The sequence below is a fragment of the Trichoderma camerunense genome (assembly GCF_050948025.1).
Source record: "Trichoderma camerunense strain CBS 138272 chromosome Unknown V8C40scaffold_29, whole genome shotgun sequence".
NCBI lineage: Eukaryota > Fungi > Ascomycota > Sordariomycetes > Hypocreales > Hypocreaceae > Trichoderma > Trichoderma camerunense.
Window position 1 is genome coordinate 279,209 of NW_028145341.1, and position 22,685 is coordinate 301,893.

At 46.3% G+C, this 22,685-nt stretch overlaps 7 protein-coding genes across 7 annotated transcripts; 4 read left to right on the forward strand and 3 right to left on the reverse strand.

Annotated features, from left to right (window-relative positions):
* Positions 1–109: 109 nt before the first annotated feature.
* Positions 110–3,588, forward strand: V8C40DRAFT_258807 (transcription factor TFIIIC subunit TFC4). Its single transcript, XM_083218804.1, has 6 exons — positions 110–217; positions 272–1,331; positions 1,404–2,235; positions 2,312–2,527; positions 2,584–2,919; positions 2,984–3,588. Exons 1-6 carry the CDS (start codon positions 180–182, stop codon positions 3,379–3,381), a joined length of 2,880 nt encoding a protein of 959 aa, XP_083067494.1. The 5' UTR covers positions 110–179; the 3' UTR covers positions 3,382–3,588.
* V8C40DRAFT_258809 (60S ribosomal protein eL29) lies at positions 3,583–4,301 on the reverse strand. Its single transcript, XM_083218805.1, has 4 exons — positions 4,196–4,301; positions 4,080–4,131; positions 3,921–4,023; positions 3,583–3,859 (listed from the first exon to the last, which is right to left on the reverse strand). The coding sequence occupies exons 1-4, from the start codon at positions 4,200–4,202 to the stop codon at positions 3,824–3,826; spliced, it is 198 nt and encodes a 65-aa protein (XP_083067495.1). The 5' UTR covers positions 4,203–4,301; the 3' UTR covers positions 3,583–3,823.
* Positions 4,302–4,654: 353 nt separating this feature from the next.
* On the forward strand, positions 4,655–7,489 carry V8C40DRAFT_258811 (RNA-binding protein VTS1). The gene is made up of 3 exons (XM_083218806.1): positions 4,655–5,792; positions 5,858–7,162; positions 7,244–7,489. Exons 1-3 carry the CDS (start codon positions 5,273–5,275, stop codon positions 7,270–7,272), a joined length of 1,854 nt encoding a protein of 617 aa, XP_083067496.1. The 5' UTR covers positions 4,655–5,272; the 3' UTR covers positions 7,273–7,489.
* Positions 7,490–7,491: 2 nt separating this feature from the next.
* On the reverse strand, positions 7,492–8,546 carry V8C40DRAFT_258818 (Fcf2 pre-rRNA processing-domain-containing protein). Its single transcript, XM_083218807.1, has 2 exons — positions 8,249–8,546; positions 7,492–7,969 (listed from the first exon to the last, which is right to left on the reverse strand). Exons 1-2 carry the CDS (start codon positions 8,465–8,467, stop codon positions 7,613–7,615), a joined length of 576 nt encoding a protein of 191 aa, XP_083067497.1. The 5' UTR covers positions 8,468–8,546; the 3' UTR covers positions 7,492–7,612.
* Positions 8,547–8,754: 208 nt separating this feature from the next.
* On the forward strand, positions 8,755–10,614 carry V8C40DRAFT_258822 (histone-fold-containing protein). Its single transcript, XM_083218808.1, has 7 exons — positions 8,755–8,906; positions 8,985–9,140; positions 9,200–9,213; positions 9,274–9,327; positions 9,388–10,044; positions 10,090–10,152; positions 10,270–10,614. The coding sequence occupies exons 2-6, from the start codon at positions 9,053–9,055 to the stop codon at positions 10,117–10,119; spliced, it is 843 nt and encodes a 280-aa protein (XP_083067498.1). The 5' UTR covers positions 8,755–8,906; positions 8,985–9,052; the 3' UTR covers positions 10,120–10,152; positions 10,270–10,614.
* Positions 10,208–13,421, reverse strand: V8C40DRAFT_134038 (Rab GTPase-binding exocyst subunit SEC15). Its single transcript, XM_083211093.1, has 10 exons — positions 13,138–13,421; positions 12,074–13,084; positions 11,882–12,013; positions 11,715–11,816; positions 11,546–11,655; positions 11,360–11,495; positions 11,005–11,297; positions 10,795–10,951; positions 10,485–10,738; positions 10,208–10,405 (listed from the first exon to the last, which is right to left on the reverse strand). Exons 1-10 carry the CDS (start codon positions 13,186–13,188, stop codon positions 10,330–10,332), a joined length of 2,322 nt encoding a protein of 773 aa, XP_083067499.1. The 5' UTR covers positions 13,189–13,421; the 3' UTR covers positions 10,208–10,329.
* A 153-nt stretch (positions 13,422–13,574) lies between these two features.
* V8C40DRAFT_258827 (uncharacterized protein) lies at positions 13,575–22,338 on the forward strand. The gene is made up of 15 exons (XM_083218809.1): positions 13,575–13,772; positions 13,852–15,306; positions 15,364–15,674; positions 15,723–15,834; positions 15,899–17,431; positions 17,486–17,645; positions 17,715–18,004; positions 18,061–18,348; positions 18,400–18,771; positions 18,859–18,945; positions 19,078–19,250; positions 19,306–19,982; positions 20,041–21,883; positions 21,936–22,188; positions 22,239–22,338. The coding sequence occupies exons 1-15, from the start codon at positions 13,719–13,721 to the stop codon at positions 22,251–22,253; spliced, it is 7,623 nt and encodes a 2,540-aa protein (XP_083067500.1). The 5' UTR covers positions 13,575–13,718; the 3' UTR covers positions 22,254–22,338.
* The last annotated feature ends 347 nt before the right edge of the window (positions 22,339–22,685 follow it).

The following is a 22,685-nucleotide window of genomic DNA, read 5'->3' on the forward strand; positions in this document are numbered from 1 at the left end:
ATTGAAGTGGGGGTGAATCTTCGATTGGAACCACGCTAGCAATGCACTTAACCAAAAATGGCCATGGATCATTCTTACAGCTGCTTTTACTTCATTCATACAGCCCTACCATGCATGCAATTCATTCATTTCAACATCGCCACTACAGCATGGTTGATCCATAGATAGTTTTAACGACAATGTCGAGCAGTCGTGGCTTGGATGACTCGGCCGCGGGGTGAGTGTGATTGAGACGTCGTCAAGATTAAAGTCGCTAACTGTTATTCGCTAGGGGCAATGCGTCGGATTCTGATTCTGATTATGAGGAGCTCCAAGATGATATCGCCAAATTTGATCAGTCAGTAAGAGAGTTCTTACATTCTCACCAAGAACGGAATGACTCACCGTTTCCAACGCGCGGCGTGGCTAGGGGACGAGGCTCTCGAGGAGCTCGAGGCCCTCGCAAAGCCGCCAAACCTCGAGGAGACATTACGGCAAGGTTGGCCAAAGTCAACCAGGCATTTCTTCTTGGAGATTACTCAAGAGCTTTGGACCTCGTCTCGGAAGTAATTAGAATCAATGCTGAAACACACCAAGCCTGGACAGCGTTGTCGTCCATCTTCCGCGAGCAAGGCGAGCATGCCAGGGCACTATCTGCCATGGTATATGCTGCTCACCTTCGACCCAAGGATGTTACTGCGTGGCTTGACTGTGCATCCTTTGCGCTCAACATTGTATCTGAGGATGAGGCGAGCAATCTCCATACGGCACGGTTGTGCTACTCTGCTGCCCTGAGGGCAGACCCCACGAACCTCGCTGCTAGGCTGGGCAAAGCTACTGTTTGTCACCAACAAGGCCATCTAGCTGCTGCGATAGCAGAATATAATATTGTCCTCAAACACCATCCGTATGATCTCGAGATCGTACGGAAGCTGGCAGAAGCTTGCATTGATAATAAGAATACTGAGGCCGCCGTCCCTTCCGCTATCATGGCATATCGACGTTATTTTGACTATGAAATTGAGAACACACCACTTCACGGCTCAAGCGCTCCTTGGCATGATATCGGAATCTATGTGGAGCTCATCGCCTCAACTGGTGCATATGCTGAAGCCATTTACGAACTGAAAGCGTTGTCCAGATGGCTCGTAGGCCGTGTTCAGGAGCAATACTGGGATCAATGGCAAGCCGACGACTGCGAATGGGACGAGAATGACGAGCGTAGAAGTCATGTACCTCATTTCCATGACTCGATGTTTGACCCCGAACTTTACGGCCCCTCCCTACCCCTGGATTTCAGAGCTCGACTGGCAATGTATAGGCTCAGACTAGGAGAAGAAGAAGAGGCTTTTGTAAGCTATGGCCTTCCCAGAAACCATGCCCCACGCGCGTAGCATCCATGATCTAACCTGTAACATTAACAGAGACATTTGAGCTGGCTGGATCCAGATAACCCACGTACATTCGATTTCATCACAGAATTCCCTTTCATTTCATATGACCTTGCAAGCGAGATCGCCAAGTATGGCCAGCCGCAGAGAGCCATCCGATATCTCGAGTTACTTCGGGCCTCCACTGAAGAAGCAGATGCTACACTTTTGGTTCAATTAGGCCGTTGCTATCTAGCTACTGGACAGCAATCCACAGCAGAGGAGTGTTTTCACGCGGCTATCGACGCTGACGAGTATAACATCGATGCCCGTATCGAGTTGGCAAACATGTATGAGAAAGCTAGAGAGGATGAAGAGGCCCTCATTCTCGCTGCCGAAGCAATGGCACTCAAGGAAGCCCAAGGGCAGCCCCCAGGCGAGGCTTCGACAAAGGAGCAACTCCATACATTTTCAATATCAGATCGTGGTATACGGCGCATGGCAGCTGCCCAACCACGAGCAGGCCCTAAGCAGGCCAAACCGAAGCCCGCTCAGACGGCCCGTATCCTGCCCAGGAGATACCGTGCGAAACGATTTGCGAATCCTGATAAACGCCGTCAAGACGAACGTTCACGCGCCATCAAACTCTCCCGGCAGTATGAGCTTGTTCGTGGTCTTAAACAGCAAATCAAATCTGGCTCCAATGATCTCATCCCAGTCTGGATGGAATCTTGTAAGGAGCTCGTCGACGATTTTCGATCTCTCAAGAGATTCTACACCTGGGATAAATACCTTCATTTTCTTGGGAAGAAGGAGCTGCTTGAGCAATTTGCGAACGAAGAAACAAATACCGAATTATCACAGATGCTTGAGCGCCTTAAGCGATGTATGTGCTGTCGCCCCCCAAATTCTGCTCTAGTTATTTGCGATTGTTACGTTACTGACGGTTGACCGATTAATAGCGCTTGCTCCTCAACCTGACAGCTTACCAGGGCCAGCATTCGATAATCATCAAGGAATATCATTCGATGACTGGCTCGATTTATTTCTCGATTATGCCATTGGATTGTCCCTTGCACATCGTCGCGAAGAAGCATACCAGGTATGTGAGTCCGCAAGGGACTCGACTGTGTTTCAATCAGCCCACCACAATTTCGCCATTCATATGGCTTGGAGCGGTATGTATCTGCTTTTTCAACTCTCCGCAACGCTGGGGTCGTATTAACTGGACTAGTGTGCGCTATTAATACAAATGACGAAGAGAAATGTATTACGGTAGCACGTCACTTGATGAGAGACGGAGGAATATCTGACTCTTCACGGATGTTCGCACTGCTGTCCAGGTTGTGCCAGTCACCTGTTTCATGGTACACTTCTGGACCAGCCCAAAAGTTTATCTTGAGACAGATTAAAGCAATTGACATGAGCTATGAAGCCGCAACAAAAAATGCCGGTAATAATGACCTCGATCAAGATGCAACGGCTGCCGCAAAGATGAATATGGACATATGTCTGTTGATGCTTTACGGTCATATTCTTTTCACTTCTACGAGCTATACGTATGCGATAGGTAAGCATGATAAGCATTCAATCCCCGCTCGGGTAGAAGCACGAGAACTAACCACAGACAACAGGATACTTTCTGCGTGCGTGGTCGCTTGACCATGAGAATGCCATGGTCAACTTGAGCCTGGGCCTTGCATATGTCCACTATGGCCTTAAGCGACAGTCAACCAACCGCCAATACCTGCTCCTACAAGGACAAGCTTTCATAAGCCACTATGTGCAATCTGGGGGAGATGAACCACAACTCCAAGCCGAGAGATTTTACAACGTGGGGAGGCTCTTTCAGCTGCTTGGTATTGGCTACCTCAGCCTGCAGTATTATACAAAGGCATTGGAAGCAAACAAGTTGGCAGGTGGTAAGAAGCTTTTGAAGGATATAATCTTCGTCAACGAAACTATATCCTTGCTATCAACTAACCATAAGAGCCTAGCACATGAGCTGCTAGTAAAAAACTTGAAGCTGTAATGTCGATAGCTATCCACAGCACAGCATTTAATAATGAACTGCATCGAATAATAGTCCTCCTGGCACTGGCCATTTGTGGGCTGGAAAGAAAAGAGGGCAATACATTTGGTTGCTCATCGGACACATGTCGTAACATTTTCATGTCAATAGCAATGTCGTAGATTCGATCACGAGCAATCACCGTTTGTGAACAAAAGAATGATGAACCAGCAAAGAGAGCACGCAACTGTGCCATAATTTTAGACAACCAATTGTCTACCTGGAACTCATATTGAGATGGAACCCAATCGATATCTCAGCGTTATAGTGATGCATTTTCCTATTAAGCCGGCGAGGTATCAATTCCTGCGCAAATCGCGTCTAATGGTTTAAGCTGCGGCCAATTGACCTGAAACTTTGCAAAGATCCCCTTTTTTTTACCACCTGCTAAATCGAAATGCGTTTATGCGGTCTCGCGCTTGCCCTCCTTGAGCTCCTTCTGTTCATCAAGTTAGTTGACTGCCTGGCTTTTTTTCGGTCTCGAACGGGGTGAATCGTACCAGAGCCTTCATGGTGCCGTGAAGAGCATGTCTGTGGTTTCGGCGGAACTTGGGGTCGGTTCCCTTGAGGGAAGGGTATCTCGAAGTCTTGGGCTTCTTGATGCTAGAAGGAGTTAGACACACGGCGGACTTTCGTAAATTTCCCAAGAGGTGACAAACCCGTTACGGTGCGCCTTGCGCGACTGGTTGTGCTGGGACGAGTTCTTTGATTCTAAATTACTCGAGAATTAACGACTGCCGTACGAGGGGACCGAAATCGTGGGACGAAAACTCACTGGCCATTGCTGCTGTGGTTTGACTGTGCTTGTCCGGTGAGATTTTTCCAAGTCAAGATTCAGATCGTGCGGAAAATGACGAGTGGGTGGTACCAGCCCTAGTGTGTGCGAAGAGGGGACTTTGCGCGTGTAAGCGAGGCGTGCCTATTCTTAGGCTAGGGAGCTAGTCGAGTTCCCCCAGACTACTGCTACGGGAATTTTGTGGCATGAGAAAACGGGTTAGAGTATTTTATTATTACGTAATACATAGATTAATGTTCATGAGCACATATTGAATAGTATTAAACAAGTATATCATTATATTGAAATATATTTATCAATCTGATACAGTATATTAATTCTTTTATTGATGTAGTATTTTATATATAAAGTGGCTATTAGTATATTGTCTAATTATTTTATTAAATTAATTTCTGGTTAACAAAACTCACCCAAGTTAGAAACTTTTTACCCACATAAATTACGTTTGCTTTTTTATGCTATCTGATACCTATATTGCCTATGTACATAGTCTGCTACGGCCTTCTATTGGTCTGATGGCGCCTAAATCTTGAGCAAATAGCAGCTAGGCGCAGTTTCAGGTCCTAGTCCTATGCTACGCTCGATAAGGCGTTTCGAATCATTCTTTACTCCTGGCATCCCATAGCCGGTCGCCTTTGGGTTTCTTTTCTTCTTGATAGGTTCTCCTTCCTCAGCCGCGTTTGACACGATCCCTCACGGACAGCTGATTGGTAGCTGGATTGAATTGCCTGCCTGGAAGCAGACACATCCCATCTTGCTTAACTAGTGCGTTTCCCTCTTGGTGAGCCTCGCCAGCTTCCAGTTTGCCTTGTTGGAAGGGACTCGGGCTCGGTCAGCTACGGAAAAAAAAGCGTGGCCCGTCTGCTAACGCGCGACTAGTTCGTTAGAGGAATATGTTGTAACTCGCCATAATTTGCATCGTTGCGGTTTGCGTGTCTTGTCAAACCGTTCTGCTCAGCTGGATACTGCAGGAATTCGCCAACTGTTCTCCCGTCCTTAGCCCCTCTTCTCTTTTTCACTACCCTCTCCTTCACCCCATTTTGACGCAGCCGAAGAATGCTCAATATGTCTGGTAGCCACGTCGCCGGCAATCGCAACAGCACCCCTGAAGTCAATGCGCCCTCTCTAAGACCACCCTCTTCCCGAGCAGTTGGCTCTGGCAGCTCGCTGCGCGCCTCTGCCGACATGGCGGCGATATCAGGGACGTCGCCGGCCAGCCGCATCAGGCCGTCATCCGATTTCTATGGCCAACCACAGCAAGGGGGTCACGGCCCTGGGGGCCTGGACATTGATTCTCAGGACAAGATCGCCCAACAGTGGATTGCGGACATTGATCAGTATGAGACGACGCTGGAAGAAATGGCTGCGGCCACGCTCGATCAGGATTTCAAGGATGAGCTGAGCGCTATTGAGCAGTGGTTTCGCGTCCTTAGCGAGGCCGAGCGCACAGCTGCTCTGTATGCATTGCTTCAGCAGACAACTCAGGTCCAAATCCGCTTCTTTATTCAAGTTCTCCAGCAGATGGGCAAGAACCACCCGATGTCCGGTGTTCTCTCCCCTGCGACTTTTGACAAAGGTAGATCTCGTGTACAGAATTCACTCGCGCATTCGCAAGCTAACATGTTCTTTTCTTTTTGCAAGACCCAATGTCCAGTCGGCTTAGCGATGCCATGAACAAGCTCAACGTCGACTCTGCCCGAAACTCATTCGCTCGCAACTCAGCTATTTCAACATCCAAGCGACACTCTGGCCTCGATGCTTCCACGATCAATGCCATGTTCCCAGATGCCGCAGCAGCTATTGCTACTGAAAAAGCAAAGTTTACCCAGCAAACAGGAAACCCGCCTTCATCGAACCGTAACAGCGTTGCCATCGATCCCCGAGCCGCACTGACGGGATCCAGCATCCCGGCTGCCACTCCGGATTCTAGAGATGGCAATGTCGCCTCATCAGCATCGCCATGGGGCAGCGGCGGAGACCCCGCAGCAGCTTCCAAGGCGGGATCATCTCAAACCCCAATGGGCCAATTCGTCCAGCCTCCAGCCTCTGGAGGAGGTTTGAGGTCACCACGGCCACAGCTGTCGAGTAATTCTACTCTTCAAACCACCACCTTGACTCGTGACAAAAATGCGCCTGAGTTGCCCCTCTTGTCGCCATATGCAACTGGCAGTGGCAACTGGGCTTCCATGGTCAACACACCGATGGCACCAACATTTAATACAAACTCCGCTGGCCAGGCTGACATGGTGGCCAACGCGACAGCAATGAAACTTGCAGCTCTCTCTACGGTCAACAACCGCTTTGCTTTGGACGACGTTCGCAAATATCGAAGAGCCAGGTCCAACGATGCTCCAGGGGCACAACACCAGATGCCTCCTACTCCTTCGCACATCAATATCCCCAATGCCAATGTTGTCATGATTAACGAACATGGGCAAATACTGAATCGCGATCAGCTGATGGCCCTTCAAGCACAGCAAGGTCTCAGTCTTGGAGGACAGCGATCTCGTCCGAGCTCTCCAGGCTTGCCCTTACAGTCTGGCATGGGACCCATGTCACATTTTACTTCTCCTCAACACAACGGCTTTCTTAGCGCATATGATGGTTCTGCATTGATGGCCGGCGGCATGTCGCCTGTCGGCTTGGGGCAACTAGGAATAAACACCCATGAAGGATACCTCTCGGACCACTCTGACATGGCTCGAGGACGGTCACCGAGAGGAAGACGAGGAAGCTCAAAGCCTCCGGAAGACCCCACGGATCCTACTCTTCTTCAGGATATCCCTAGCTGGCTTCGCAGCTTGCGGCTACACAAGTATACAGACAATCTGAAAGATATGAACTGGACAGACCTGATCGAATTGGATGATAAGGCTCTGGAGGACCGAGGTGTAAACGCTCTCGGAGCACGGCGCAAGATGCTGAAAGTTTTTGAGCAGGTCAAAGGTAAGTACTGATTTACGTCTGATGCCATCAGATTCAAAACGACCCCAATCAATGGAAACCTGATTCTAACCATGACGACAGAAGCCAAGGCGGAAGGCAGGATAGGTTAATGTCAATTTTTGGTATAATACAATACGACAGCATAAGCGCTGGCTATCGACTATTTTTACATCAAGTAGTTACTACTATCATGACTTATATGCTACGAAGCAGGATCATGAGACCAAGAGTATGTTATCACAATGGAATTTAATAGCAAAATTATATATATATATGTTACACATATAATCAAAAGCAAAAAATTGAGAACGCGTATTGTTATGAAAATTGTCAAGTTCTTGTAATTTATTGTTTGGACTCCATGTGCTTATAGCATGCTATGTTACTAGACTATTGGCAGTGGATTCTTGTCCGGGTATCGCTGTATAAATAGGTAGGTAGGTATTGGGTTCAATTTCTTTTCCGTCGCTTGGCAACTACTGATTTATAGAATGCCTTTCGTCCCTCTCTCTTCGTCTCTTGGATGGAAGAGTACTTGGACGCGAGCTTTGTGTCATTATGTGCGGACATGATACTTTCTGATAGCGTCTTCTTCTTCTCTCGGCTCCCCAGTCTCGCGCTATATGGATCGGTTGGGCTGGCAATGATTCTGCCCACCTGGGAATAAACGGGGGCAGAAGCTCGTAGGGTTTTTCTCTGCTGCTTAGGGTCTAGAACATTTCGCATGCGCAACAGTTGCCAGTCTCTCTTGAACTCTGGCGTCAGGTCGGTTTTGGGGAGGTCAAACCACTCAGGCCCTGCTGTGTTCTATATTACGAGTTAGCGAAAAGTCAGCTTAACGCATGAAGAGGCTGGTATAAGCCAGTCGCAGTGAGTGAAGAAGCTGAGGTTGAGTCGCTTGGTATTCAGAGTAACTATGATGTAAATAGCAATCAGGAGCCACGGGCCTATAGTCCAAGACGGACGTTGTCCCGTGTCATTGTGCCTTGCGGCTAGCTTTCATCTTTATACCAGCTATCCTTCCAGAGAAAGAAGGGGAAGAGAGGGAGAATGAGAAAAAGAGAAAAAGAAATTCTTGGTCCTTACCTTACCCTTCCGCTGCTCTGATGCTGCTACCTGTGGTCGCGGCACGCGGACTTGTGTCTTCTCCTGCTTAGGAGGCAAAACCTTCGCATCCTCTCCTACGGGCTTGGCCGTTGTCGAATCCGTCGAGGCTTGCTTTGGAATTATGCGGCCGCCGCTGAGGCGCTCCTCGGCCTGCTGGAGAAGCTTCTGCACGTCATTGTCGGCAAAACCAGCCATCATATGACTTGGGGAGAGAAGATCAAGGCCGCCTCGTGAGAAGTCTCCCGTTGTAAAATTTTCAAGGAAATTGGTCTTTTTGTAGTATGGAACTTTGGCGCTCGTATGCAAAGAAGTGGATATTCCATTACAAGAATTTTTCTGCCCCCACTTCTGTCACAATCGATTGTACAAAATTACAGTATGCATAGTTATGTAATTAATGAATATGAGACAACCGAGCTTGCCAGCTCAGGTAAATGATTGGCTACTCTAGTAAATGGGCTGCGCAGGTGAGAAGCACCTCTGACAACATCACCTAAGGCAGCCCAAAATCAACAACGCGATCGCTACGCTTCGACTCTAGTTACACCGTTACGCGCTCATATTATACCCAACAGTGTTTTTATTCTTGCTCAAAGTTGCTCAAAGTTGTTCAACCAAGCTCCACGAGTAATCACAGGTACGAGAGAGTTCATCCCCGCTTTCAGCTATATACCACTGGACTTATAATCGTGAGAGCTGACGCCGGTATTATTAGTAGTAGTAGCGTCTCTCGCATCATCACGACTATCACTATCGCTACTCGTCAACAGTCCAGCTTAGACAATGGAATCACAAAATCAATCCGCACCAGCCCACCCTTCACATAACCGACCTACACCAGTGTATGATCCTACACAAGGTGGACACTATGGTTAGTTATTCTTGTCCAGCTGGGCGTACATTATTGGAAGACTAATGCGCCCTCCTTAGGTGCCTGTGCTGCGGTTCGTATACATCGATATCTGTTCGGCCGAGCCTTTGTTTTGTGTTAACCAAGGATACAGCTTGCCTCACAAGGCTTTGCGCCCGCGGAGCTCTATACCGGTCCCTGGGCAAATGTTTGTCTTCCTCGGTTGCCATGCTGCGCTTCAACTTGCTAACTAGCCGGCGCACTCTAGGTTCATCAGGGACTCACAGGACAGTACAAGGATATCCTGACGACGTACTGGCAACAAACAATCAGCCATTTGGAGAGTGACACTCATGATTACAAAATTCATCAACTTCCCCTCGCCCGTATCAAGAAAGTCATGAAGGCGGATCCTGAAGTCAAGATGATCTCGGCAGAGGCACCAATTCTCTTTGCCAAAGGCTGCGACATATTCATCACCGAACTTACCATGCGAGCTTGGATTCATGCTGAGGAGAACAAGAGGCGCACATTACAGCGCTCCGATATTGCCTCTGCACTTGCTAAGTCGGACATGTTTGATTTCCTGATCGATATTGTCCCGAGGGAAGAAGCTACGGCACACGCTAAACGAACTACCACACAGCCTTCCGCCGCGCCTGTTCCAGGGCCGGGTCAGGCGCCAATGCCGGGGCAGCATGCCGGCATGGCCCAGTCGGCTGGCCATCCATCGTCTCACCCAATGGCCACCGCAGATTATATGGGCGGACATGCCCTTGCTTCTGAGCAGGATTACAGACAAGCTCCCAACATGTATCCCGGCCAGGCCCCTCCCGCCCCTTATGGACAACCCCAAGCACAAGCGGCCATGTATAGTGAGATGGAGGGCATGTACCAACAATATTCGGCAATGCAGCCGCAACAGGTAAGTGGTTTTCCGCCACAGCATTACTCTTCTAATCATTGATAGGCATCTATGCCGTCTGAGGAGTTTGAATAGGAGCCTCCGCATAGGCAGGATGAAAAGAAAGAGGTAATTGATCCAACGCTTACATGACGACAAGTGCTCTTTCAACTTCTGTTGCGGCACGTAAAAGTCGCAGCCTCAAAGTGGCCATGTGGGTAGCTGCTAATGCGAAAGAGTCTCTAGATATGCAAAATAGACAAGCATATCTTGTAGTTTAGAGAGGCGTCTAGACATTGCTTTGCTTCATTTCATGATGGCAAAGCGAGATAAGTTGGAAAGTGGCGCAGCTCTCCCTGAAGGCTGTGCGGTAGGAGTAAGCCTACGTTGTGTTAGCTTTTGTCTTTTAAGGGTTTTTTTGTTGTTTTTGTTTATTTTCAGGTGTTTCGGTGATGGCATACTTCTCAAGTAGGATCGGCCCATTGAGCACGTCAACTCGGCCATATTTCTTGTTGCGGATTGAAATATCATAAAATTCTTCATGATTGTCAGATTGCATCAGATTTACAGTCTGCTGGAGTTCGTCAAGATTCTCGCGTAGCATCTGCCCGTTTTCAAGACTTCCGACAAACTCTGTAAGATAGTTGACATCCTGTGCCAGCGCAAAGACACCATGCCCGTTAATGTGTCGAACCTCTGGTGAAAGAGGGAGGGCCTTTGAAGGCTGGTTAATATGCGTCGATCATGATGTAGGTACGGGGAACGGCATACCAGGATTTTTTCAGCTGCATGGCTTAGAGCATCAAAATAAATCAACTCCTTGATTTCTCTCGGCAATCCCAGAAGCGTCGAGTTCATAATATTGGATAGATACCGAGTGAGCGTTTGCATATAATTGCTTGGCTCTGTCGGCACACCGCTCGCCAGCCTACAAATGTCTTGATTAGCGCCTATGGTGACTTCATCATATAAAAATCTTACCAGTCGTATTCTGCTGTGTCAACGAGGTCATCAATTTTGGAGTTGACAAGTTCAAATATTCTCTTCTCAGCAGTCTTCTTGTTGTTGCGGAACTCTTCCGTGGCGTTTAGTCGCAAAGGACCACCCGCTGAAGTAGACGACCTTGCTCGTATCAATAGCTGTTCTAGCTCTCGACAGGCTATTTCAAAGTGCTCCAAGTTTATAAGGATCTGCACTATTTGACCCAAATATTGAGAGCTTAGGCGCTCGACGAGAGATTTGCAGACTTTCTCGCTAAGAAGCTCGTCCAGAGACTGTTTTGTTGGTTAGTTGTCTATATCTCTACTTGGATAGGAGCAGGGATGGCAGTGGAAACCTTTCGAAGTGTCTCATCAATGATATCTGAGTGCTGAAAGTGATCATCGAGAAAAAAATAGAACTGATTCAGAAAGTTTCGAATATCGATGCAGCAGAGTGGATACATCTGAGAAAACGGTAAAACGCATGGAAACCTATCGCGATCATTAGTATCTACTGTGTATCCTAGAAATAATAAGCGTACGTAAGCTCCTCTGTAGGTCGATCTGGCGTGAACCAGCTGACGTTTATCACTTTTTCATAGTCGCTGAGTGAGTTGATAGCCATCGGCATATAATCATCCGTCGAAACGATCTGCCGAGTATTACTCATAAGTAAATGGTCTTGAGACAAGGACAATTTGTACTACATACCTCTTGAAAGTCTTCGCTGAATCGGCGCTTCAGTAGCTGGGCATATTTGTCGAAGAGCTGCAGGAGAAAGTTATCCAGAGTGGACACAGAATATCCCCAGCCCTAGATATGAACAAGTACTTGTCAGAAAAATATGATAACGACGATTCACAAGACTGCATGCTTACTTCCATGGTCTGAATGAACAATGCAATGACGCTTTTAATTTTAAGTAAGACTTCAGCATTATCAATGTTTGTTAGAGCCTTCGTGGTGAGGGCTATGGCGGCGGTACACATGGAGTCCCACAGCTCTTCTACCTGTAGGACATCGTTAAACCCAGTTGAAGACTCAAGAGTTCCAGGTGCGCTGATACTTACATCAACCACAGATCGTAGATACGGGACCCGTTGCATCGTTGCCTTTTCTATAATTGCAAATCCTGCAATTCCTTCGAGAAGACTGCTAAGAGAAGACCCATCCTCGGCCAGTAAATCAATTGAGGTTGGCACTAAAAGGTCCTTCTGCTGGCGTCGGGTAGAAGCGTATTCCGAGCGAAATCGGTCGCTATGTCCAAGGGCATCATGAATATGCAGAGCTTCAAACAGGGGTGTAAAATCAACCTGGAGCTCTTCGTTGTCGAGAACATCAAATTCCTCATTCTCATCTGAAATCAACTCAATAGACGAATTCAACTTGAAATTCTCCAAGAATTTTTCGTTTTCGATTCGCGCCCTTTGCCTGTTTCTTCGCATTTCTGTATGATAGAACGCAACTTCGCCCAGAAATTGTGAGGTCTCACGAATCCGAAACAGCCAGGTGTTCAAGTCCGACATGACCGCTTCGGAAATTGCCCTTCGGGAAGCAGGAAGAGACTTCTGAATTGCATCCGCTAGGCGATGCTGGGTGGCATAGCGATTCTGGAGGATCGGAACAAGATGTTCATTCTGCAAATCTTCCAGCGATTTTAAGGCGGAATAGTATTTCTTGCGGCGTACGAGCTCGTGGGAGTGGTTCACGGCATGGAGCACCGTAAGGGATTCTCGAAGGGCATCCGCCGCGTCAGCAATATTCTGGCGCACAGCCTTTGTGTTGACAAGGGCACCCTTTTGATCAGCAAGCTTCTCAGTACTTGCTTGAATTGATTGGTTGAGCTTGAGAATCTCAGTGGTGAGGGTAACAGTCCCTTCGCGGACTTCTTGTAGTCTGTGGACCGAATCGAGAAACTCTTCGTGTTTGGTCAGTCCGATTCGTTCAATGTCTGCTTCGCGGTCCTCGGAATAACGAGACAAGGACTGCAGAAGGGCTGGCGTCCGCCGTGAGTTGGTTGCATCTTTAAGCACCGGTATGAGGTGATCTAGATAATCGGAATCAGAGGTCGACAAGATGATCTGAGACTTGGTTAGGCTGGACTATGAGGATTGCACATGTTAGGAACACAAACTTGAGGCACAGCAGACGTGTAGTCGTCTAAAGCACCGTGCCTACGAGGCATTGTTGCATAGTTGCTCCGGCAGAAACACCCTTTGACTGTTCTCAACTACGAAAAGCGTTGTCGGTAGATGCAAACACGACCTGTGGCGAAGATGCTATTCGCAAGTTGTGCCAGCTGTAGTGTCGCAGTGACAGACAAGGAAGCTAGAAAGAAGCTTAGTACGTGTACTGGCTGGAGCTCCTAATGTGCCGTTTTAGTACCTGGTAGGTACCGTTGGGAGCGCCCAATGATTTATCAGGTACTGCAAACTACGAGGTACCGCTATCTATGCAGTCTTTCCAAAAGAAAAAAATCCCCGTGCCTGTTCTGGGCCCCCTGGTAATATCATCGGCCGTAACGTTGTGCGCCGAGGTACAAAAAAGTACCTATGCTAATGCCTTGATGCTGTCCGGAGTACCTTGGAGGGGATTCCGATCCAGGGGTCGCGCTACATGCTAGAATGTACCCCGCGCTGTACTTCCAGGCCCTGGATTCGATGATGGCCTCATCCACTCCCAACGAGCTCGTTCCGACATCTCCAGATCGCCGTCATGTCTGGAGATTCAAGTTTGGTGGCCTGCTTGGTCGAACGATTGTCCAGCAGGGTAAGCAACAATTCGCGTCAATCGGGCATATTTGAATCCACGAACACTTAACTAACGGTTATCAATCCTCGCGTTGCAGCTACCGCACCTCACCGGAACGAGCAGTCCAAGTCCCCTTGAAGATGAAGTGCTGCATATAACGAGATCGACACTTGTCGATTTGAGCAAATCTTCCATTAATATTATATTGGAATCACTTGTGGGACTACTCGAAGACCTCGCGCGTCCCTATGGCACTATCTCAGATCATCCCAGCCATGTCTTATCCTCGGAGATCTTTGTGCTGAGCCTGGCAGCCGATTGCTGCTCTGCTAATTGGACTGGGCAGCCCAATTCGCACGACAATGCCACACCTTTACCATCTACTGCCCTGGGCGAGCGACTTGTTGGCCGAATATTTGACGCTCTCAAAGATTTGCTGGAACCCATATCCGACAATTACATGTTATCGGCACAAGTGCTGCTGGATCAAGGTATCGAAAGCAGTGCCAGCGTGACATCCTCAGCTGGTGAGCCGCAGCAAGATGTCCATCATGACGATCCCGACGTCGAGCGCCGCTTGTCATCATATTTTGATCAAATCGAAACGCCTATCAAGACACTCGTGGGATATGTCACAGCGTCCAGCTGGTCAGACTCATTTAGCTACCTTAGAGAGGTCATATACAATGTCCGCGTTTCTGCAACAGTAGACGCTACTGCGGAGACTTGGGGCTCTCAGGAATCCGGGAGAGGGTCGCTTGTTGTCATGCGACTTCTTTCCTCCTTCTGGGTGGATGGTTCCAAGCTTGGGTTCATCATACAAGAGATTTGCTCGAGCTTTCTTCATTTTCGAAAATCATATCAAAACACTGTCGCTGCTACCATGCCTTTATTAATAGCTCGATGGATTGACCGATATCCGCAAGAATTTGTCCATCTCCACCGTCTTCATAAACGACTCGATGGAGGCGCGGATACCCTTTTTGATATGACACAAACCGTGACTGACAATGGTAGACGCAAAACCCTTCTGTTTCCTCTCCAAACAACTCTTCTTTTCCTCATGCCTGATGTTTTCGAGGTGGCCAGTAACTTGAGGGAGGCCAAGAGCAACAATATCATGAAGAAGGTGTCATTTTTGGACGCATTGCGTAAGACCATGAAGAACGGAAATGAGCAAGCCGGATATTGTGTCATCTCTCTACTCCGCGCTGCTCGTCATTTCAGCGCAGAGAGCGATTCTGCACTTGTCAGCTATGCCATGGATGTGCAGGACGAAGTACGGGACGCAGTATTTCGCCATTCCGCCACAAATTCGCCTTCTGCCCAGTTTGATCAGAATATGATTACTGCTGCCTTTATCACTCTAGCGCATCTAAACCTAGATGTGTGTATTGATACTGTCCTTGACACTTGTATCTCGCCCTCGTCACCTCATAGTTTCAAAGTCGCAGTTATCCAAGCATGCTGTTACCTTGCGAACCAGTCAGACTCTTCCAGATATAACGAGCTCTTCAATGAGGCTCTTCCATTTATTCAAACACAGTTGAAGGTTTGCCACACAAAACTGTTTTCTGCTTCTTACCACGCTTATACTAATTGGTTTCAGACTTGCGTAGCTGTCTCATGGGATCCGGCGGCAAATCTCAGTAATGAAGTCATAAATATGGCGCGCAGCATCCTCAAGTTTCTCGGTGCTCTACCCACATCATTATTGAATGAGCTTAATCGTCAGACGCCGGCTCTTGATACGCTAGGGCCATTTATATTCACTGTAATATCATCCAACAAAACCATTTGCCAAACAGCAACAGAAGTTGCCGAGCGACTCTTTTCAGAGCATCCAGAAGCCGTCAAGTCCTTCAATGAGCAGAGTCATCCCGATATACTTGAGCTGCGTGAGACATTCTGGACTCGAAGGTAAGATGAAAAACTGGTAGTATCCAACATAAACTAATACTCTTCAAGCTCCAAGGTTTTGCTCGAGTTGTGTGAACGAATGGTTCATCCTAGGCTATTCGAACTAACAACTATGCACGACTATCTCAAAGCTCGGCTCACCTTATTGAAAAACATCCCGGTAAGGATCCGTTAATCCAATTTACAGCGGCCCTCCACTAATGCTGTATCATGATTTCCTACAGGAATTGACACGCCTGTCTGATGAGCTTCCTGATATGGTAGCTGCCTCGTCCAAATTAGAGACCGTTCTTCTTGTATCTCTTTGCTCTGCCGATATTGATGTCTGTCAGCTTGTCACTTCTTGCATAGGCCTATTTCTGGCGGAGTGCTCTTGCATTGGTGAATTTGCTGAATCTGTCAAGTCATCAGCGTCAATCCTTCGCAACGGCGATATTTTCCGTGAGATCGCATCCCCAGGTTTTCGATTCACCGGACTGGTCGCCTTCCAGAAACGAATTCGAACTTTTTTGCGTCGCATTCAGTTTCCAACATTAGGCATACTGAACGCTTGGGAAATCGCATTCGATCGTTGGATCTATTTAGTTCAAAAAGTCTCCACGCTACATCCAAATTCTGTTGATGACCGATTATTGTCAGAGTGGCGAAATTTGTCAGGCTTCCTTGCGTCTCTTGGAGGAGCTTGCACCGCAGATCAGGCCATTGCTTTGGAGGAACCATCGCTCCAGAATTTGAGATGGATAGATCGATCACCATCTGAGCAATCCGAAGAGCCTTCGCTCAAACGTTATCTCAAATTGGCTATTCAACTCCTAGCATGTGCAAACGTCAGAGTTCGTGAAGCTATGCGCGAAATTCTTTCGAGCGAAGTGTCACCTATACTTTATCCCGCCCTGTTCAAGTCTCTCGAATCAGAGTTAGAAGTGCTCTTTGCAGGTGTTCTCGCTCCGGCAGATAAGGCTCAGGAAACAGACATAATCTTTGCGGAGCAAGCTGCTTCTTTGCTAAAGACTCTGGTCGAGAGACTAGAAATCCCGGCCGATTTAGGGGCCGCCTCGTCAGTCCACTTGGGCCTGATGACATTGAACTTTGCCAAGTTCATCGACGGGATTGCAGATACTGCAAATACCTTACGAGTCAAGATAAGGGTCTGTCAATTGTGCGAAGCAGTCACAAAGAGAAAGGAGCATTTGAACCTCCGTGATGATGTACATATTCGAAACCAGCTCCTCGAATACACCATTGGTTGGATAGATCGACCACGATCACCACATGTGGATCAACCCGGCGCAGGTGGGAAACCTGATGATTTGAACAGAGTTCAAAAGGATCTTGATAAAGCTTGTTTGCGATCTCTCGCAGATCTCACATTTCGTTTACCGCTTCAGCCCGCTGATAGTCAGTCAGATGTTGGAATGAGCGAGATGAAGTCTCAGATGTTTCACACCTACTTCAACCGATTTCTTTCCCTTCTCAATCATGAGTCTGCCGAAATCAGCAGATCGGAGCTTTCTGCAACTTTAGTTGGCCGAGATGAAGTGATCTCCAATTCAGATTTGGCCATCACCATCCTCTCCAACCTCCTTAGCGCAAATATTGATGTTGGTCTCAAGCATTCCATCAATATCGGATATCACGACAATGTAGAGATCCGAACAGCATTCGTCAAAGTTCTTTTTAACATCTTAATCCAAGGAACTGAGTTTAGCAATTTGACAGACTCGGCTGTTAGCAAAAAATATGAGGAACTTTTAGAGGTTTGTTATCTCACCTGACTTAGCCCTTCCCAGAAGCTGACAGTGCAAATGCAGCTCCTTACAAAGGATGTATCACTTCCTGCCTCAATGAGTGCAATATGCCCAAGTACAGAAGTTGATGAACTTACAATTTGCCTTCTAACGGTATTTGAACAAAGAGGCCTTATCTTTGAATTGTTCGAGGCACTTATTAGGGCAGAAATTGATCAGACTGGTGAGATATTGCGTTTCTACTCACTCCTTTTAGTAGTACTGGACAAGGTTCGAGCTAATCTTCCATCAGAAAATGAGACGGAAATTTTGCGTCGAAATTGCGTTGCAACTAAAATGCTTTCTGTCTACGCTAGGTGGAAAGGTTTTGCTTATTTACAAGGAACTCTTCACAAGGTCCTTGAACGACTCATGCTCACATCCCAAGACTTAGATTTGGAGCTTGATCCGACCAGAGTTGGCACACAGGAAGAACTACAAAAAAATGCTCTTCAACTTCAGATAGTTGCGAAAGTTTTCATGGACGATATTTGTGCTTCTGCTTCCAATATACCCCCTTCGTTCAGAAAAATATGCAGCATAGTGAGTTCAGCTAATACCCCTTGGTTGTTGATCAATAGCCCTCACACCTCAAGTAGATTTCCGATGCTGTTCTACATCGCTTCCCGAATGCCAAATACACTGCAGTTGGCGCGTTCATTTTCCTCCGGTTTTTCTGTCCTGCAATTGTCGCTCCAGAAGTAGAGGGACTCGTGCCAACACCGCCGTCGAAGGAGATGCGTCGAGGTCTACTGCTCATAGCAAAAATAATTCAAAATTTGGCCAATAATGTTCTATTCGGAACAAAGGAACCTTACATGTTTCCGCTTAACCTCTTCTTAGTCCAAAACATCCATGTCGTAATGGGGTTTCTACGTGAAATATCTGTAAGTGACTGGACAACTCTTTTTTGCGAAGATAGACTGACCACCCGAAAGATTCCACCGAGTCAACTAGAAATCAGCAGTAACAAAAAGGCCATCGATTTTGGGTCATGTGTGGCCTTGCACCGCTTCCTCTATGACCATTGGGATCACCTTCAGCAGATTCTTGTCTCCAAGGATAGGAGAGAATACGTCAGATCTCCAGGGGAACATCCTCGTGGTCGTTCACCGGCTATGGAACCTCTACGGAATTTGATTGCAAATCTCGGTCCCCCTCCTTTGGCCATATCATGGAACCGGCCACAAATCTCAACAAACAGCCCACCTTTGTATTCACGATTCCAGAACTTTATGCTTCGCAACGCTTTTCGTGGTACAGAGTCTTATTTAACGTCTCGTGCAGTGTATGATGGAGGCGAGAGCAAGGTGAGACATAATTGCTTACTACCCTCTCAGCTCGCCCCCGTTCCTCAGGATATAAGAAATAACTAATGCTAACTGAGCTTTCTCTAGGACGGACTTTCGATCATTTGCATTATACTGCGTCATATTGAAGCGGATAATATTGATTACGACACAATGCTTTATTGTTATCTCAAGGTAAGCTCTTGGATCTTCTCCATAGTCATTGGCACCCCAGCTGCTGCGCTACATGAGAACCTGTGTAGCACCAGCTAGCCGATGCCCCTTGTAGCAATGGATCAAAGAAAGGGATTCTAATTCGTTTGACAGATTGCCAGCAGACTTTGGCATGAACCCTTCGGACTTTTCATAGACGCCACATGTTATAATGGACGGAACGACCCCCAAGATGACTTCTTTAAAATGCTTGATCTTCTTACTCCCTCAGAGTTGACACTTAATTTGACGAGAATTTATGTGTACAACATGAACAGCGCCTTTAGGTCAGTTAGATATGTGCCGTTACCCTTTTCATCATCACTAACGAAATGATTCCAGGAGATGCTTTCGACACCTGCTACGAGTATCCACAAGATCTGAAAGTAGTGCTTTTCACCCGAGAAACGTGGAGTACCACTTGATAGGAAGTCTTCAGGATCTCCAAGCTCATTTCCATCTCAGCCAACTTCATCTTCCTAAGGAAACGATTAGTGTTGTCACAGATACTCGCTATATGTTCCAGCCCATTACAAGGCTCTCGAAGTCGAAAGGAAAAGTAGAAGTGGTAATTAAGGTTGGAAGCCAGTTTGTCCAAGTAACCACAACCAAGAAACAGGAGGTTTTGTCTGGCCTTCGCCTCAGCACTACTGTCAATGATATTTTCCGCCTTGGAGATGTGGAAGAAGCAACGACAACACTTCAATCAGAGGATGACTCTTCCTTCGGACTCCGAGCAGATGGAGGGAAAATAGTCATGTACTTTACCAGCCCAAAGAAAGCTGACGTGCTTCAGACCATCCGCAGTGCCAAAAACAAGCATGGGAAAGAGAATCGTACCTATAAGCCCTTCGAGAGACTTATGCGTCCTCAAGATGTACCCGGTACATTACTCAACCTCGCCTTTACGAACCTTTTGAGCTCAGATCGCTCTCTCAGGTTGGCGTCATATAATTTGCTTGGAGCATTATGCAGGGCTTTCAAGTATAGCGCTGATTCTAGATTATCATGCGCGAAAGGTCGGTTCTAAGGCGCTTATTGATCGATCTGATCATTAATACTAATACCGTGTGCTAGACATCTCCATTCCAATTGATCCAACACGATTTGTAGTAGAAATCAGCAATATATTAGCAACTACACAGCCACAGCTAACATCTGATTTCTTGACCGAATTCTTCGTAGGGTGGGAGAGCTTCCCTGAAGAACAAAGGCCTCTCAGCTTGGCTTACATGTCACCGTGGCTCACCGGTCTTCGAACAAATGTCTTGACCAGTGAACAAGACAGCGAAAAGGGACGAGAAAAGGTCGCGACACTATTGAGGAAGCTGATCGATCTTATCGTTTTAGACCCGCACCTTTCATATCCTCTCCAGCATTTTGTCTTACCATCAATAACCAGTGATGAACTCCTGCTCGACATATTTCTTGATGAGCTGATAAAAACTGCTCTAAGCTATGGCGCTCATGAGGAGTCGTTGGACGTCATCTCACCAGTCATCATCGGTATTGGTACTGTTACTATTCGAGGAAAGATATTCTCCCGACTTCGCAAAACACTCAATCGTTCGTCATTGAGACCAACAAGATATCTGCAAGATAGCCCTGTCTGGGCAGAGATATGCGTGCTTCTGCAATTTTGCGTCGCTTTGTCATTTGATAGTGGTGTTCAGTCTCGGTTATTCTTGCCTGAAATTTTCCACATCGTGACGATGCTCGCCAATACTGGCGACAATAGCGTTCGCCAACTGGTGTACAAGCTACTGGTTAATTCAGTCCATTCAGTCTGTACGGCTTTCAACCTAGACGAAGCAAAACTTACCAAACTAAAGGCAAACCTTGACCTTCTTTGTGAGCCTCGAGGTGAGGCGTTTTCTTTAACGACCTCGAATATCCGTGACGGCGCCTCCGTCTCTACGGCTCACGATTCGAGCTCGACACTAGCGGCAACTGAAAATCTAACTGTCATTTTATTCGACATTTGCTCTATTGCAGCACCTTCGATTGACTTGGCCAATAGTTGGAGATCACGCTGGATGAGTCTTGTTGCAAGCACCGCCTTTCAAAATAATCCAGCTGTCCAACCAAGAGCCTTTGCAGTAATGGGATACTTAGCTCGTGAAGAGGTAGACGACGACCTACTTTACCAAGTTCTCGTTGCCCTGAGAAATAGCATCGGCCAATTCGGAGAAGATGGGAATAGCGAAATGCTCATCTCTATCGTAACGTCGTTGTCGAAAATGATGATCAAGCTTCCTTCTGCATCTCGGTACGGACTTCAACTTTTCTGGTTGGCCATGTCTCTCGTCCGACTTGTTCCCATTGGTCTTTTCAACTGCACAGCGCAATTCCTTGAAGCAGTCTTAACCAACATTGGCGCAGTGGGCAATGCTACGGGAGAGAAAATTGTCCCGCTTCTTTTACAAAGCCGTGGTCAGCTCGAAGAAGCTGCCTTGCCACTTGATGATGCGTACGGAATTCATTTCGATCATGAGAGCTTTCACTTTGCCGTCTGCGCTTACCTCGTCCGCGGACTCACTGATACGTCAACACGCCCAACGGCAATTCGCGTTCTATCTTCATTTTTTGAGATTGCCAACTCTACCGCAGTACCTCCAACAGCTAAAAACGACCCTACAACAGATTCATTACCATACCTTGCTCTTATTTCGGCGCGAGGCGTGCTTCCTGAAGACTACAGAGATGGCCTCTGGATTGCCGGTATCGGTGCAGAGGGCACTGGAAATACTACAACATACACTGGTCGACAAAGAATGGATAATGTAAGGGACAAAGACCTATTGCTCATCTCAGCTATCGAATTAGTTGACTTCCAGTATCTTGAGGAGCGGGTCCAAGTCCGAAGCCTTCAGTGGCTGAATGATCTAGCCTTGCAACGGCCTTTGGTATTTGAACAGCTGTAAGTATATAATGCTGCTTGACTACGCGGTTTGTTGACTGATTTCATATAGATGCGGCGCAATACCATCATTAATTGAGGAGGTCCTATTACATAGCCAGGATACTAGTGCTCTGAAGGCCGCCAATACCCTACTGCGAACAATCTCGTCAGATGCAAACTTTCAGGATAAAATGACGTCGATGCGGCCACTAATAGATGCATTACATGAAATGGGATTTACAGGATTATGGCGTTTCTCTTCTCAAGACCTTGGAGAAGAGATTCGGCGCGAATGCTTTGATTTGACGGAGAGATTAATAGAGGTAAGTTTTATCCTAGTAATGGAAAACAAGGAAGTTGCTAATTTTAATAGTTAATAATTATATAAATTTTGTAAAAATATTTACATATATATAGACTAGATTATATTATATATATAAGTTAAATATATATTCTTTAATTTAATATAATAATTATTTTTCTTAAGTATAAAAAATAAATTACTTAAAAATTAAAATTAGAATATTTATTATTAAATTTTTATTTAGTAATTATTAATTAATAATAACTTAATTAATTTATATTTTTTTATATATATTTATTTTTATAATTATAAATATAATTAATATTTATTTATTTTTAACTATTTTTTAAAAAAGGTTTTTATAAAAATTATATTTATTATTAAGAAATTTAATAAAATTATAATAATTAAATTAAAAAAAATTATACTATAGTTTTTAATTTAAAATTTAATATTAAATTTTAAAATTAAAATTAATATATATATAAAAAATAACTTAAATAATATAATTTAAAT

What these genes read in the sequence shown, in the direction of transcription:
- V8C40DRAFT_258807 (XM_083218804.1), top strand. Translation starts at nt 180, where the DNA reads ATGTCGAGCAGTCGTGGCTTGGATGACTCGGCCGCGGG. An exon ending in GCTTGAGCGCCTTAAGCGAT is followed by an intron (nt 2,236 to 2,311) that starts GTATGTGCTGTC and finishes ACCGATTAATAG; the next exon opens with CGCTTGCTCCTCAACCTGAC. An exon ending in CATTCATATGGCTTGGAGCG is followed by an intron (nt 2,528 to 2,583) that starts GTATGTATCTGC and finishes TAACTGGACTAG; the next exon opens with TGTGCGCTATTAATACAAAT.
- V8C40DRAFT_258809 (XM_083218805.1), bottom strand. An exon ending in CGCAAGGCGCACCGTAACGG is followed by an intron (nt 4,024 to 4,079) that starts GTTTGTCACCTC and finishes AACTCCTTCTAG; the next exon opens with CATCAAGAAGCCCAAGACTT. An exon ending in ACGGCACCATGAAGGCTCTG is followed by an intron (nt 3,860 to 3,920) that starts GTACGATTCACC and finishes CTTGATGAACAG; the next exon opens with AAGGAGCTCAAGGAGGGCAA.
- V8C40DRAFT_258811 (XM_083218806.1), top strand. Translation starts at nt 5,273, where the DNA reads ATGCTCAATATGTCTGGTAGCCACGTCGCCGGCAATCGCAACAGCACC. An exon ending in CCCTGCGACTTTTGACAAAG is followed by an intron (nt 5,793 to 5,857) that starts GTAGATCTCGTG and finishes TCTTTTTGCAAG; the next exon opens with ACCCAATGTCCAGTCGGCTT. An exon ending in AGTTTTTGAGCAGGTCAAAG is followed by an intron (nt 7,163 to 7,243) that starts GTAAGTACTGAT and finishes CCATGACGACAG; the next exon opens with AAGCCAAGGCGGAAGGCAGG.
- V8C40DRAFT_258818 (XM_083218807.1), bottom strand. Translation starts at nt 8,467, where the DNA reads ATGATGGCTGGTTTTGCCGACAATGACGTGCAGAAGCTTCTCCAGCAG. An exon ending in CAGAGCAGCGGAAGGGTAAG is followed by an intron (nt 7,970 to 8,248) that starts GTAAGGACCAAG and finishes CTCGTAATATAG; the next exon opens with AACACAGCAGGGCCTGAGTG.
- V8C40DRAFT_258822 (XM_083218808.1), top strand. Translation starts at nt 9,053, where the DNA reads ATGGAATCACAAAATCAATCCGCACCAGCCCACCCTTCACATAACCGA. An exon ending in ATACCGGTCCCTGGGCAAAT is followed by an intron (nt 9,328 to 9,387) that starts GTTTGTCTTCCT and finishes GGCGCACTCTAG; the next exon opens with GTTCATCAGGGACTCACAGG. An exon ending in CGGCAATGCAGCCGCAACAG is followed by an intron (nt 10,045 to 10,089) that starts GTAAGTGGTTTT and finishes AATCATTGATAG; the next exon opens with GCATCTATGCCGTCTGAGGA.
- V8C40DRAFT_134038 (XM_083211093.1), bottom strand. Translation starts at nt 13,188, where the DNA reads ATGCCTCGTAGGCACGGTGCTTTAGACGACTACACGTCTGCTGTGCCT. An exon ending in ATCTACGATCTGTGGTTGAT is followed by an intron (nt 12,014 to 12,073) that starts GTAAGTATCAGC and finishes GATGTCCTACAG; the next exon opens with GTAGAAGAGCTGTGGGACTC. An exon ending in GGGCCGATCCTACTTGAGAA is followed by an intron (nt 10,406 to 10,484) that starts GTATGCCATCAC and finishes AACACAACGTAG; the next exon opens with GCTTACTCCTACCGCACAGC.
- V8C40DRAFT_258827 (XM_083218809.1), top strand. Translation starts at nt 13,719, where the DNA reads ATGTCTGGAGATTCAAGTTTGGTGGCCTGCTTGGTCGAACGATTGTCC. An exon ending in TCAGAAAAATATGCAGCATA is followed by an intron (nt 18,005 to 18,060) that starts GTGAGTTCAGCT and finishes CACCTCAAGTAG; the next exon opens with ATTTCCGATGCTGTTCTACA. An exon ending in CCTTTGGTATTTGAACAGCT is followed by an intron (nt 21,884 to 21,935) that starts GTAAGTATATAA and finishes GATTTCATATAG; the next exon opens with ATGCGGCGCAATACCATCAT.